We start from the raw sequence: 16356 nt of genomic DNA on the forward strand, positions 1-16356 counted from the left end.
AATGACAAGTCATATGGCTAATTTGGGAAATTTCAAATTGTTACTGTGACCAAGTCATCTCAGGCTGGGACAATGAGAGGCAGTATGATTAGTGCCCAGAGAAAGGGAGTACCTTGCTTCACTCTATAAGCAGAGGCAGTAAATTATTTTTTGTCAAAGTCCAAAGTTCTTGGTCAAGGTATAATCAAGGTCCAGATTCCAGAGAAAATAATAAAAAACACAAGAATGATACTAATAATAAGTAAATAAAATGTTTGGGGGGGTCTGTTCAACAGCATTTGGCGGTCCGGATTTGGCATGCGGTCCACCTATTGACTACCTCTGCTCTACAGTGAATGCTCATTTCCAGAAGGGCTTTGACAGTCTCCAGGATGTTTCAGATTCAGCTTTCATCAGCCAGAACGGTACTTCTAAGACACGATGACTTTGGGAGAGAGGGGATACGAAAAAAGTAAAAACTGGAGGGCGGCTGGGAACTATGTCCAGTGAGATTGGTGGGTGAGTGAATGGGTAGGTGGGTGGACGGGTGAGTAGGTGTGAGAGAAAGAGAGAGTTGAGGGGGAGAGAGAGTAAAATAATTTTATAATAAAATCAATTACTGTAAATGATACATTTTTTCACCATATAGTTAAAATATTTTAGCAGGCTTACTGCAAACATTCAAAGGTTACCTACTAAATTTAAACAAAACGCTCTTCTCAGATCCACATGGTGGATCATGACTGATATTCTGCTCTCCCTGCGTGCACAGATCTCCTCTCTTTTAAAATCTGATTTTCAAAGATGCCGTTAGAATAATCTCCATATAAACAGGCACTAAACCTATCAAGGAAGTCTACAAACTAATTCACGATTATAAAATTATAAAATGTGTCTTTGACAGAAACCGAGGACCCAAGAAATTCACAATTCAGCATGATACTCTCCCATATCCTCCAAGTATGTTTGGTGTTGAATTATGCTGTTTAATGTATGGTCAGTGGCTAATAAATTTTACCATCAGCCATGACTTAATTAGGGATGAGAATTCTGGCATAGCATCAATAACTGAGATATGGCTGGTTGAAGCTTCATCATGAATAACTGGCCGAGATGATTTCTACTAGGTATTTAGTTCAGTATGAACTCTGAGAAGGGACTGTGAAGGGGTGGCTGTGATTTTTTTATATCCAATGCAAGACATAGCAGGTTACCTGCTCTAAGGCCTTGATTCAGTAAAGTACTTAAGTATTTGTTTATAGTTATACATTTGTGTAAGTGTTGTGTGAGTTCAATTGTGGATTAAAACAGGATCTAATAGAGTGTGTCCATCTAATGTATGAGTCATAGGATGACATAGGAAAGGGCTTAATGATAGTTTACGAATGTCCCTTCACCTAGTGCTTCCACAATGCAGAGGTGCTGGTGAATGTGCTTGGTGACTTCAGGGTCCATGCTGATGATGATTCTTTTGGACTGGTTTATAGCCATTAATGTCATCTGATTACTATAAGGTTGTCCCAGGTATTTTCCATTAGGTACTCTGGCCTTGGAATCTCTTAATCTATAAAATTAGTTCTATGACTTAATTCTCTCCTTAAATAAATAAATGGAAGAGCTGTGGGACCTTAGCCATTTACAATGCTAGACTATGGCACTGGTCCAAGACAGTAAAACATCATACTTTAAATTGTAGCTATATTTTTCTCTGATACCATTTATGGATTGATCAATTATTTTAATAGGATTTACAGGATTCCACTGGATTTAAGCACTAATCCTATTGTGAGCCAGTGCCTGCAGAACAGCACTTACTTAGATTGAATATTGTGGTGAAATGATAAATGATTTAATGTGTTTCAGAAGATTTGGTTCTCTTTTGTAGAGCCTGTCACCATGGAAATTAGGCACTAAAGAAGGAAATTCAACAAACAAAAGTCAATAAAATGTTAACATGAATGGATCTTGAATTTCATCATGATGATCTCTAGACTCTGGCTTTCCCAAAAAGAGCTGAATTCAAAGGTGGAGGCCTTCAACTAGCACTACTACTGCTGGCCCTTTGAGGGGGGGATTATGTTCCTAACTCTAGCCCCTATAATCACTAGTTCCTCTGTAAATTCCAGGATAGAGGAAGCTCTGGTGGGAACTGAGCAAGATGGGAAAGGGTGGGGGAACAGCACATGCTGCTACAGCCATTTTGGCTTGCACCACAAGCTATTACAGCAGTAGGGAGTCTGCTGTAATTTTGAATTGCTCCCAAGGCTTCCTGGGTTATGCAAGGAGGGGCATTTTGGCCCCCATAGGAGCCCTGAAATCAGAGGGTGCAAACACGGCTTAAAGTCATGCTCATCTTGGGTTTTGCCTTCAATATTGCACCTGCAGGGAGGAACAGCACAGGAGCTGACAGCAAGCACTTTCAGATGACCATAACTGCTGTGATGCTGTGTTCGGTGAGAGGAAGCTAAGATGTCTTGTGGGGTGCCACAGATGGTGAAAGGCATAACAGATCATTGCTACTATCTTGGAATTCAGGAGTATTATTGGATTTAATAGGACCTTGAGGCTGCCTATTATTCTGATGAAAGTTGGAAATACCCCATCAATATACAATGCGAACACTCTTATACGTATTGATTCCTCTTGCCAGCCAGTGTCCTTCTTGGCTTGCATAGCAGCCAGTTTCATTTTCTGACACAAAGATGAATGGAAATAAAGAGTAAGAATGTGGCATCAGTGCAGAGGGAACAACAACAAATATGAAGGTACAATTTCCATTCTAACCCTTGTTTTCAACTGCTGATAGTGTATCTTTCTGAAACTTTCAACTTCTAGGATGAAATTTGTCATAGTTTTTTGTATGGAATATAAACATAGTTACAAGATGGAACCCTGAAGGACATTACAGGTAGGGTCCTTCACAGAGGATGAGCAGCTCCACAATAATACTCTATAGGATTTCGCTGAATCGAAGGAGTGAATCCACAAAAGAGCTACTCTGCCCACTTTTGCAAGAGCCTACAGGTGTAGCAACAATATTTCATTGACAATGGCTAAAAGTTGCTCATTGATTATTAAAATTGTTTTCACAAGGACAACCTTTGATATCAATAGTTTCACTTGCATGTCACGACTGGTATGGAGCAAGAATAGTGATAGATTAAGTGTATTGGGAGTTGATTTATTATGATCTTCTATATAATCTTCCCTAAAATGGGAGGTTCAAGACATGATTGGAAAAACAATTAATTTCCAACAGTCACTACTTGGGTCAGGGACTAACCACCTCTGGAATAAGCATGACTGGGCAGCTCGTCCTCTTGCTCTACACCATTCATCTTACCTGAGAATTAAGTGAAGAGTTACTCACAGCAAACAAAACATTTGACTTTATTACCATGCTGAAGCAGTAATTAATCAGACTACTTACACTTCATAGTGGTTAACACTTTCATTCAACAATTGCCATAGCACAGAAATTGAAAAAACCTGATCTCTCTGAGCAAGTTTTTTTATCATTGGAGCTCCAGCTTTGTCACTTTCCTGTGTCAGCTGATCTGTGAGGATAGTCCAGGATGAATGAGGCGTGAGGTGTCAAAATGTGACTATGTCAATGGCCACAGACAGCCGATTGTTATGATGGTTCCTTTAAACTAAGGGCTTTATTGCTCAGGATTTGAGCAAGACATTTCTCTTGGATAATTTTGCAATTTTAAAACTCCTTTGTGGAAAGATGTATGCAGAAATAGGTCCACCACCTCAGCAGAAGTGAGAAAATGGCTTAATCCCGCTATGTCAGATGTGTATTTCTAACTGTGGGGCAGGCAAACCAGCTAACTGGTATATGACCCATAAAAATTTAACAAGTGGCATTGCAATTGTAAACAAGGCAATCCATTTATGTATAGGTATCAAAGAAATGTTAATTAGGCTAGCAATCCCCAACTCATTCACTTTGTATTGATAAGAATCAAAGAATAGTTGCTAAGTGTATTTGTCTGTGTTTACCTATATCCAGTTAGAAGTTTATAAATGTAACCAAATTAGCTTTTAGATCGGGGTGGGCAAAATACAACCCGTGGGTCCGTCTAACATTTCTGTCCGTCCTGCCAGGCTCTTTGGCTGCCCCCTCACAATCTCCAGGTCGCTAAAAGTCCCACAGTGCAGCGGGGCACTCAGCCAGGCTGCCTGCCTGCCATGGCCGCACGCCGCTCAAGGAAGCGGCTGGCTGCTGCTGGCACATCTCTGCGCACCCCTGGTGGGAGGAGGCGGCTCCGCATGCTGCCCTCACCCCCAGCATTGTCCCCACAGCTCCCATTGACCAGAAACTGGCAGTGCTTGCGGGCACCGACAGTGCACGGAAACCCGTTGCTCCCCTCCCACCAAGGGGCGCATAGAGACGTGCCAGCAATAGCCAGTCGCAGCTGCTTCTGGGAGTGGTGTGGGGCCACGGCAGGTAGCCTGACTGAGCCCTGCTGCACTGCTGGCTGGAAGCCACCTGTGGTAAGTGCCTCCCAGCCAGAGCCTGCACCTCGCACCCCCTCCCACACCCCAACTCCCTGCCCCAGGTCAGAACCCTGTCCTGCACCAATCTCCCTCCCAGAGCCCATACCCCTCACCTTCTCCTGCACCCCAACACTCTGCACCAGCCCGGAGCTCCTTCCTGCACCCAAACTCCCTTCCAGACCCCGCACCCCCTCCATTAATATAGTAGAAATGTACAGTGTGTGATGACTTATCAAAATTCGTGGAGTGGCCCCCCTGCAAAAATTATTGCCCACCCCTGTTTTAGATGCTAAATCCTTTTCATGACTTAATTGCCTTACATTATCCAAGTGACTGTGTTCAGTTAACCTTAAGATCAAAGATGTGAGACACTGCAGGAAATTAATAATATTACTTCAGCTTATCTGTCCCTGTTATAATGAAAGATCGGCTAATTGCTTTATGCAAATGAGTATTACTAAATTACCTGTGTATGCATAAGAAATTGAATGTTAACTTTAAAGTGATGGGTCAGTGTGTCCTCAACAAAGAATAACCTTCAGAGTCACATGCTGTGCTCAAAATACTTAACAGCCCACTTCAGCTATAAAAGAGAAACCTCCGGCCTGCTCTGGCATCTCTAGTCTGCTGAACTTTGAACAGCGAAAAGTTTAAGTTGTGGGAAAGAGATCTTCCATTATTTGGAATACCCTGGAAAATGCAGGGAAAGACTCTAACAGACTTTACATCTAAGCTACATTTGGATTCTAACCTTTTCGGATGATGCCAGAGAGACTTTTTGAAGCCAGCAGACGCATCTATCACTGCTACAAACCTGATATAAGGACCTTGTAAGCATTTGTAATGTATATAATCTTTTAGCTATTCAATAACTCTCTTCTTTTCTTAATAAATCTTTAGTTAGTTTACTAAGAATTGGTTGACATGATATTTGGGTAAGATCTGAGGCATATATTGATCTGAGGGTAAGTGTCTGACCCTTTGGAATTGGTAGAATCTCACATATGATGAATAGGGTTTTCAATAATCTCTCACTATATTAAACCAACGTGTCTAGATGAGAACCAAGGGCTGGAATACCTAAAGAGGACTGTGTTTGGCTTCTTGTTAATCATTGTGGTACTGCAGAAGCTCTTTTGTTACTGGCTTGGTGAATCTAATTATAGAATAAACCACCAGTTTTGAGGATTGTCTGTCCTATTTCTTTCAGTCTGCCCTGAGTGTGGCATTCTCAGTGTGGACCATCCCCAGCACCCGGTCACACTAACTCACAGGGGTGCTAGACCAATTTTTATAGTGGGAGTGCCGAGAGCCATTTAGCCAAACTGTAAACCCTGTATATAATGGAAACCACTTCAAGCCAGGTGTGTGGCAGCACCCTTAGTTCCAGAACCTATTCTAACACACTGTTTCTAGCCCTACTCCAAATATGAGTATGTCCTCTGTTTAGTTTGCGTAAGAAGCCACCTTGATTAGTCCCATTGTTGCCATGAGATTTGAAGCAAACACAAGTTATCCTTGACAAAGCTATTAAAGTGGCCAAGACAGAAATCTGGCAACAATGATACCCAAGCATAACAAGATCACAGTAAACGTATGTAAATATCACAGTGAGTGATGGGGTAGTCTGAGAATTTTTATTTTCGACTTCATTTTATTCCAGATATCTCTCCGTAGTTGGACACACCCACACAAATCTATCTTTGAGATCTGGGCACCTTTTACACCTGAAATTTGATACAAAGTGTGCCACACTGCCTTTGCTTATTTTGTCTTACATATCTCCTTTAACAAAACAGTCAATTCAAGGCCATGTGAATCATCCAGCAAGGTTGGATAATTATTGTTATATTATGAATAAAATCATGGGCTTTCTCTTGCAGAATTGGGTCCATTCGAGTGGTCCTGGTTATTTACTGCTATTATGTGAACATGGATTGGGTGTGCCATGGAGGTGGTAGAGTAAGTCCTAAGGTGATGTGAATCTTGCATGATTCTGCAGAGAACCTGAGCGAGGTCCATTAGGTTTGAAAGGAGTCCCATTAGTCCTTGCAGCTAGAAGACGTGGTCGTAAAGGGGTTTTACTCCCCTCCAAAATTCCTTCAAGTGACAACTGGTGTGTCACAGTGAAGATTGAGTAGCTCAAAGTTCCCCATCATGCAATGTTAAAATATTTTGTATTTTTAATTAAAACTACTGTTGTCCAGCAGAAAGTTAAAATTCTGGACAATATCACTAGCTACAATTGTAACAACTAAACATAGTTTTCAGCATCTGTGTACAAATATCCAAAGTTAAAAATAATCAAGTTACTGTCAGGTGGTGCTAGACTCAAAAATTAGATTTTAAAGTTACAGAAATAGTAATGGAAAGCAGTATGTTGTTTCTAGTTAAACATTTCCTGGAGTTTTTAGACCCCCAAAATTGCACTTTATTCCTAGTGCGTGAGAAAGTTAAGCTGACTACAAACATACCAGTAAGTGACACTGATTAGTCTATTTCAATTGTGCAACATGAACAAAGTTCTAAAAACAATCAATCAACTTGTACAGTAAAAAGTAAAGTAGATTTTTAAAATTCAGTTGTAACTATCTGGTGCTACTATTTAAAAATGGATTTAACTGGAGAATGATTAAAAACAATTTTAATTAATACTTACCTGTTGTGTGGTCCCACAATATACCAACATATATGTAAAAAAAGTACACCACACCTTACTGCTTTTCAAATATTAATAAGCTTTCCAGTTGAGTAATGTCCTATTCAAAGCTTTATACACTTAAAAAAAAAATCCCAAAACTACTTACAGTTTGGCCTTTATGAGATCCTTTTTCAGCCAAAGTCTCATATAATGTCACAGCTGCAGTTATATTTTGAGGACCATGATAACCAAACAGCAAAGCAGCAGCCAATTTCTCCATAGCTTTCAAATGTCCCATATCTGCTGCTTTGGTAAGGAGTTGGTAAGCTCTGATTCAAGAATATGAAATTCAGGTTTAATCATCTGATATTAATTTCTCCCCTCAAGTACAGTACCTGTATCTCTAAGAGGAGATTTAGCAACTAAAGTGTACTAATTCAAGAACTAATTTCTATTATGCACCTCCTGAAAGCTAACTAAAACATGCTTCTCTGGCAGCAGAGAAGTTTTAATTTCTTTCTTTGCAGCCACCCTTCCTTGAACAGTAACTTCAAATTCATGTGATTAGTAGAGCTGGGTCAAATTTTTCAGATTAATAGTTTGCCAAAAAATGTAGTGCTAGCCAACCTGAAACTATTATGGTGAGGGTAACACTTTCCTTATAACTCACTTGTGATGTAGGAAACTCAGTGGCTAGAGTACTTTCCAGCAATACGAGAGACCAAAGTTCAACTCACTTCTCCATATCAGACGTAGAGGGAAATTTAACCCGGGTCTCCCCCATCCCACGTGAATGTCCTAACTGCCGCCACCACCCAGAAAAAAAATTTTTTTTGGATGGATTTGTTCAGCTGGATACAGACTTTTTTTTTCAATTCACTAGAATTTTCCCACAACTTTTGGACATGTTTTAATTAATTAAACTGATTTTTTTTTTGCTGATTTGTATGTCTTTGCACTATGCTTTATCAATGTATAATGCAAAATTCCAATTAAATGCAAACCAATCTAGGTAACTAAGCTAGAATAGAAATATTCAGTAATGCTGAACTTGACAAAGTCACTGTCGGTCCCAGTCCTGCCAAAAGTGATGCCCAGGAATATTTTTCCTCTCGCAGGTCTATCGATGTCAATGAGGGTCTGTACAGGAACTGTACCATAAGATCAAACTCTTTATAGGATGGAGACCTAGACTGTAAACTCCTCAGTGCATGTTCTTGTTTGTCTTTCTAGCACAATGTTATCTTTATTACTGATTTAGCCCCACAAGTGCTAGAGTTCAGACTTACTCCTCTTTCTCTTTTTTGCTTTTGGAATGTTTCAGGATTTTGTTGCTCATTTTATAAAGCTGATGTCCTCGCTCCTCATTCTTCTTTCTCCTAGCCAGATCTTCTGCTATAGGTGAACACAAATGTAAATTAAAATGATCAAAAATTTAAAAATAAACCACTTTTTTTGAACTAGGGCAAATACTTTTCTGATACAGCTGTTGTGATTCCCAACTACATATGACAGGTTTATGTTTGAAAATTTTCTCCTTTAGATCAGTTTAGATTAGAGATTCAATATCGACTTGTACATGAATACAGGTAGTTGCAATCACTGATACTAAAGAAATACAGGTAGTCAAATGTCCCTGTCATTATCAGCATCCAGAATGCTGATAAAATCTTGGAAGATCTTCTGTATTGTTAGTTTAGATTATGCCAGGTTCTCTGTGCAGTGATACTTGGAGACAGATCTGTAGAAGCACTCAGAGTGCCTTAGTCTCTGATTACAGTTGAACCTTAAGGCAGTATTGCTTACTGAGAGCTGGGTATTGGTTTTGGCCTGAAATTTATGAAAAAAGAGATTGCCTGCATTCTGTTTGTTACTCTTAGAATATACTCAGACTCCATATCATTGATTTCTTATGCAAGGGAAAACAGACTTGAAAAGCCCTGGACATCTGCTACTGTTCATCAGAGGGGTGACACTGGTGTTAGAAGAAGGGCCAATAGTTTGCATAACTTAATAAGTGCTTTGCTGAATTGGAACCTAAATATGGGCTTAATTCCACCACTATTTACTAAAGCACTGAAGCTTGAGTTCCACTGTCTTCAATGGAACCTAAGCATGTGTTTAAAGTTAAGCACATAGACCTGGTCTACACTGGGGGAGAGGGGAATCGATCTAAGTTATGCAACTTCAGCTATGTGAATAACGTAGCTGAAGTTGACGTACTTAGATCTACTCACTGCGGTGTCTTCACTGCAGTAGGTCGATTGCTGACACTCCCCCTTCAACTCCGCCTATGTTTCTCGCTCCGGTGGAGTACCAGAGTCAACGGGAGAGCGCTCGGTGAGCAATTCATTGCGTCTTCACTAGATGTGATAAATCAACCCCCGCTGGATCGATCACTCCGGAGGTAAGTTTAGACATGCCCATAAAGTGCATAAAGGGCCATCATGCCTATGGGATGGCATTCTTCATAAGCTGTGTCAGATAATGGTCCCCGACTGGTAAATATGGATTCAGGGACATGAGCTTATGAACCATGTAATCAAGCTCTGGCTAAAGTTTAACAAGTCTCAGAAAATTTCAGAATCTGTTTTAATGTAAGACATAAGCTACACTATCTCCAGTGGACAAGGTTATATACTAGGGGTCAGCAACCTTTCAGAAGTGGTATGCCGAGTCTTCATATATTAACTCTAATTTAAGGTTTTGCGTGCCAGTAATACATTTTAACATTTTTAGAAGGTCTCTTTCTATAAGTCTATAATATAGAACTAAACTATTGTTGTATGTAAAGTAAATAAGGTTTTTAAAATGTTTAAGAAGCTTCATTTAAAATTAAATTAAAATGCAGAGCACCCAAGGACCAGTGACCAGGACCTGGGCAGTGTGAGTGCCGCTGAAAATCAGCTCGCGTGCCGCCTTCGGCACCCGTGCCATAGGTTGCCTACTCCTGTTATATACTGTTAAAATTTGGGCAAATTCAGAACTTTATATTAGGGCTGTTTCTTACAGTCTGGTTATCATTCACTTTGGGCTATATTCTAGGTGTGCATGGTAGCCCTGCCTATAGTTAAGACTGACATGTTACTTTATAAACCCTGTTTTCAGTTGCTTATAACTTTGCAAAGCTTTAACCATTTCGGCTGAAATATTCCATGCCAGGTATCTGCCTTGTGCTGAATTGTTTTGGAAATTTTCATCCAAAAAGGGTTAGCCATTTCTGAGAACAAGGCTAGGGAAAAAATACATTGTCTCGCTATGTTTTAAAAAAATCACCTCCACCTCTTGGAGAAGTTCTAGTGCTGCTGTGCTTTGGCGCAGCAACTTGACATTTGTCAGGGGCATGGTCTTTATGTCAGGGATGTGCCTCTTGCCATCTCCTGGGAAATCTGTCCAAATTTGGAAAAGTTTTATAAGCATTTGAAAAATTGCAGTTTGCACATCCTCAGAGACTTGAAAGAGCTGTGGAGCATAATTCCCTGAAGAATCCATCTGCACTGAGCATTCTCAAGACCAGGGCTGTAGAGATCTGAACAGGAGTTTTCCTGTAATTGCAAAAGTGTTGCTGGGGCTATGCAGGGTCCAGGACCAGTCACAGAAACAGAGGGTTGGAAGCCTGTCTGTTCTGTGCTTTCAGTGCTCCCCTGCTGGACCAGGCAGTGCGGGGGAGGAAACCAGCTAAACCAAACACAAGGACGACAAACCCAGAACTGAAGAGGAGTGAAGAGAAGAGATTGGGACAAGGGGTCTGGGAGAAGGGGGAATGTCTGGAGGCTGGCTGGGTGCAGGGAGAAAGGGAAACTGGGACTGAGAGCTGGGTGAAGACACTGGGATTGGCTGGGCAAAGAGACTGAGATCCATGGGCTGTGGAGTTGACTGGGACTGGGAGCCAGCACGGGAACTGGCAATGGGAGGGACTGGGAACCAGTGGGTTTGGGGAGAGATTGAAGTGAGATAATGAATGGAGGGGGGGGGTTGGGACTGACTGGGTAAGGAGACTAGGAAGGGTTGGGGGTAAGGAGGTGGAGGGAAGATGGATCTGGTGAGGAACAAAGGTGCTGGAGGAGAACTGGGACTGGCTGTGAAAAGAGTCTGGGAGAAGGAGCTAAGGTGAGTGGGGAGGGAGACACTGAGACTGAACATGGAGTCTGGCATTGGGAATCAGTGGGGATGGAGAACATGGGTGTGAGGGTGACTAGAGGCCAGGCAGTGGAGACAGATCAAGCAAGGAGCCAACACAGGGGAACTGGGACTTGCTGGGTAAGGAGACTGGGCACAAGGAGCTGGGGGAAACTGGCAATGGCTGGGTAAGGAGACAGGACTGGGAGGGGGAAGACTGGTGCGGGGAGTCTGGAAGGGGCAACTAGGATTGGCTGGGCAAGGAGACAGGGACTGGGATAAAAAGCCGGAGGAATGATGACTAGGACCAGCTAGGCAAAGAGAATAGGACTGGGACAAGGAGCCACTGGTGGGTAAAACACATGATTGGGACAAGGTTGGAGGAAAAGGAGCAGGAAACAGGCAGAAGTGTCTAGAGCAAACAAATGGAACTCAAGATTCTTGAGTCTCACCATTCCTCTGCTATTAGCAAATATCTGTGAAATCCACTGGCAAAGTGTTTCATCCCTGTTAGTGCTGGTCCACAAAAAAATTACAAGATAGTGCTCCTATCATGTAATCTGTCAGCTCAAGTGGCAGAGGTCTGTGCCATGGATCTATAGGTCACAACCCTGCTGATGACCAATTTGTTATCAATATGATAGAATTTCTGTTTTTTTTTTCAGTTTGTTTTTTAAAAGCCCAGGAAAGCATACACACAAAATATGTTAAAACATTAAAGTTGCAAAGTCAAGCACTCAAACTGGGAAATGCCAGAACTATGGTTCCTGTTCCACAGGAAGTGTGTTGTGGTAAGAGATATTTTGAATACCTTCAAAGTTTCTGGTCCTGCCTGAAGTGGGGGGACATTATCTGGGCTTGCTTTACGGGTGTGTGTGCAGGGGAAAGAGGTTAGAAGCTGCTGCAAAAAGGTGGGTAGGGATCAGCTTGGTGACCTGGGAATGTAAGGGCGGAAGGTTTAAAAAGGGGCAAGCCTGGGTGTTAGAAGCCCTTTCTTCATGCAGCAGGCAAGGCAGCACCCACCCTCCCTCCCCTTGAGGTGGCGAATATCAGGTTGGGGTAGGACCTACTGTGGACATTGCGCTAGTCGCTCCCTTTTAGGGGTCCTGGGAAGGAATTTTTCCCTCATCACCATATTGGCTTAGATGGGATGGGTTTTTTTCACCTTCCCCACAGCGGGTTTCAGGGAGGACGAAAGGGGTTGGGCTATATGTTGCAACTCTATTATGGGGAGGAAGAAAGGGGTTGGGCTATATGTTGCAACTCATTTTGTAACAGGGTTGCCAACCTTCTAATCGAATAAAACTGAACACCCTTGCCCTGCCCCTTCTCCAAGACCCCGCTTCCCGCTCACTCCATCTCCCCTCCCTCCATCGCTCACTCTGGCTGGGCTCTGTGGTGAGGCACAAATGAGGGGTTTAGGGTTGAGGAGGAGGCTCTGGGCTGGGGCAGGGGGTTGGAGTGCAGGAGGGGATGAGGGCTCCGGCTGCAGGTGTGGGCTCTGGGGTGGGGCCGGGGATGAGGGATTTGGGGTGTAGGAGGGGGCTCCGGGCTGGGGCTGACAGGTTCGGTGTGCAGGAGGGTGCTCAGGGGTGGGCAGGGGGTTGGGGTGTGGGAGGGGCTGTGGGCTCTGGGGTGGGGCCAGGGATGAGGAGTTTGGGATGCAGGAGGGGGCTCAGAGCTGGGCCAGGGGGTTGGGGTGCAGCGTGCAGGCTACAAGAGGGAGTTTGGGTGAGGGAGAGGGCTCCAACAGGGGGCAGGAGGTTGGGGTGCAGGAGGAGGTTCGGGGTGCAGGCTCAGGTGGCTCCTGGAAGCGGCTGGCAGGGGCCAGGGGGCTCTGCATGCTGCCCACGCCTGCAGACGCTGCCCCCGCAGCTCCCATTGGCTGCAGTTCCCAGCCAATGGGAGCTGTGGAGCCAGCGCTTGGGGTGGGGGCAGCATGCAGAGTCCCTGTGGCTGCCCCTGTGCCTAGGAGCTAGATATTCTGGTCACTTGCAGGAGCTGCATGGAACCAGGGCAAGCAAGGAGCCTATCTTAGCCCCACTGTGCTGCCAACCAGATTTTTAGCAGCTCGGTCAGCAGTGCTGACCAGAGCCACCAGGGTCCCTTTTCGACCAGACGTTCCAATCGAAAACCAGATGTCTGACAACCCTAGTTTGTAAGTGTGGGGTGGATGTCCAGTGCAGGTACTCCACAGGGAAGGCATCCAGTGACCAAATAAATGGTCTGGTAAAGGACTTAAAAAGGAGATCCTGGTTAAAAGAATGGAACGGGGGGGCGGGGTGTTCAGGGCTCCTATGATTGGTATGGAGGGGAGCCATCCCCCTTTCTTATAGCCCACCTTAACCCTCGTACGAGAGCGGGTGGATGGAAGGTCTGAGCCACTGGTTGGCTGGGGAACCTGGATGGAAAATGAAGGAGGGTTGGTGGAAGTCTTGGGTAATTATTTGAATGAACATGGAGTTGCACACTTTTATCTGCTTGGTAGTCCCAGACATCTAATAATAAAGTTGCATATCATAGTGTCTCCTGTCCTTCTTTCAGGATAGCCAGACAATGCACTTCAATCATGGCCTGCAATACTTTTACTGTGCTGGTCCAAGGCCTCTTCTGAATAGACAGCTAATTATATTAAATCTTGCATTTGTTTTGAAAGGTTGACAGCTGATAAAAGTGCTTTTTCAATGGATTTTTAATTTTTGGTAAAATCAATTTTAAACTTTGTTCCCATAGCATTCTTAATTGGATGAATCATTTTTGCTTAATTAGTAGGATTTGTCCAATCATAAAAAATGTGGTAAGCTTGGACTTCAAGCAGTTCTAAATTTTAAAAATTTTCATCTTAAATAATAGCTATAACTTTAAACTTATTTATTCATAAATACATACTTAAAGTATTTATAAACATAGAAAAGAAAATGGAAGACTTCAACAACTAAATTACCATACTCTTCTCTTACCATTCCTTTCCATCTGCTCCCTCTGTCTGCACCTTGCACACACCCCAAAAAGGGGAGAGGATAATTGTAGGTTAATATAAGAGCTTATTGCATTAAAGAAAGATGCAGTACAGCTATTTCTGTTATGAAAAGTAGTAAGCTCATTTTATTTGATTGCAGTAGTTTAAATTAGCTTTCTATCAGGCCCACTGACAGCAATTCTGGGCCCCAGGGCCATCCCTAGGGAGGTGCGGGGCCCAGGGCGGAAGTGACGAATCTGTAACTTCTGGAGCCAACCATGCTGACCAATCACACCGGCCTGCGGGCTCCCTCAAAGTGCGGGCACCCGGAATGGTCACCACCCGCCGCACACCTGGGAGCCCTGTGGCTTTCCTGGGCGATTTAAAAGGGCCTGGGGCTCCTGGCCGCTGCTACCGCGGCGGCAGCAGCAGCTGGGGGTACCCGGGCCCTTTAAATCGCCCGGGCCCCTGGGCTTTCTTTGCCCCCCGTCAGCGGGCCTGCTTTCTATGAAGTAACAAGTCTATATTTCCCCATCCAGTATTGCAAATTTAGTCAACAAGTAACTTGGCTAAGAGACGCTATATAGAGTCATATCTTGTGAAGGCTTGGGAGCCTGTGGACATGCTTTCATTAAATTTTGTAATCTTACATTGCTACACCAGAAGACTGTGGGACAAACTGTATTCTTCATTACACTGGTATAAATCCAATGACCTCAGTGGTGTCACTAAAGATTTATAACAATGTAACCGAGAGCAGAATCTGGTCCTCTATTTGTTGTTTTGGGCACCTTTCATAATGCAAGAATCATTGGTAGCTCTAATCCCATGACATTAATCAATTGTCCTAATTTATCTTCCATCATTCAAGACTGAAGGGTTGAACCTGTAACACTGAGCAGCTGAGCTGAGCCAGTGTTATAATCCTTTTGCAATGGGCTAAAAATCAGATGCTACAGTATCAGAAAAAATGTTGTCTGTAATTCTAGAATTTCTGCCTAACAGGGAGAAACTCTTACCATTAGCTATGTCTAATTTTCCTCCAGATGCATATTTAATAAGAATCTGATTCTGCAACTATTTCTCTCAATGAATGATTCAGTGCACTTTACTTGCTCTTGCTCTTAACATATCACTATAACATTTTTAGATTCCCATACAAAAAAAATCCCAACAAACATAGTTAAAATGAGCACTGCAGACATGTAGCAGTGGGTTGTGTGCACTTAACCTTTCAAAAATATTAAGCAAAATCCCAACCATTAGAAACGCAAAATGCAGCTACGGTGGTACTTTTCGAATAAGGCACCCAAACTAACTTAAGTCTGCCCAATAGTGATCTGGCCCCAATGCAGTCGGTCTGCTCTAAGTTACACCAGCTGGTGATGCCCCTCTAAGGCTGTTAAGCAGTCCGAGATTGCCAGAGTGTAAAGTGCGCTGACCACTGCCTCTCCAACCTTAAATATTCCCCCACCACCAAGGTGCTAGGACAGAGGAAGTATTGAGCCAACTATGTTGGGTTTACAGTAAACACACCCTCAACCCAGGGAAATCCCCCACTGGCTATTTAAGCTATCTTTCCAGCCTCTTTCAACCACAAAATGGTTATAGCAGTGGCCAGGATCTGGACCTAGATCTCTGCTAGGAGAGACCAGTAAACTAAGTTTTATTTCTCTCCTAAGGAAGCATTAGTAGACCTTTGGGTCTAATCCGAACAGCTTTAATTTTAGGTACCTAAAAGGTACCTCCTATCTGAGCTGCTTCAAATTCTTCAGGAAAAATCCAATATTGGCTGGCTCCAGATGTAAACTATCAATTTTAATTTTAGAGACTGGGCCAAAATCAGACTTATAAACAGAAGCTCAGTTTCTATTGCACCTTAGAGAGACATTAAGGATTAATTATTAACGAAAGGGGCCTGTCAGAAATTGGGCTCAGAAGAGAATTTAATCTGATTAAAGTATATAGTACTATATATTAAAAATGAGAAAAGATCATTGTAAGAACAACATAGTAAAGCTACTCCGTTAAAAGCAAATTATGATGCCAAGAAAAAATACCCTCTCTACCTAGCCACAAGGCTCATTCTTTGTGAATATATGATGGATTATTCAAAATCAAACTTTTCACAAAAAACATCTAGCAAATAAAT

At 42.8% G+C, this 16356-nt stretch overlaps 1 protein-coding gene across 2 annotated transcripts in view; it reads right to left on the minus strand.

The window, feature by feature from the left end:
* The window catches only part of SEL1L2 (SEL1L2 adaptor subunit of ERAD E3 ligase), a 64800-nt gene that overhangs the window by 28188 nt on the left and 20256 nt on the right, over positions 1-16356 (minus strand). For both annotated transcript variants that reach the window (XM_054021456.1, XM_054021457.1), the window contains exons 4-5: positions 8416-8521; positions 7293-7455 (exon numbers count right to left, since the gene is read on the minus strand). In XM_054021456.1, the coding sequence (XP_053877431.1) occupies positions 7293-7455; positions 8416-8521 (269 nt within the window). The remainder of the gene's footprint in view (positions 1-7292; positions 7456-8415; positions 8522-16356) is intronic.

Source organism: Malaclemys terrapin, chromosome 3, assembly GCF_027887155.1.
Source record: "Malaclemys terrapin pileata isolate rMalTer1 chromosome 3, rMalTer1.hap1, whole genome shotgun sequence".
Classification (NCBI taxonomy): domain Eukaryota; kingdom Metazoa; phylum Chordata; order Testudines; family Emydidae; genus Malaclemys; species Malaclemys terrapin.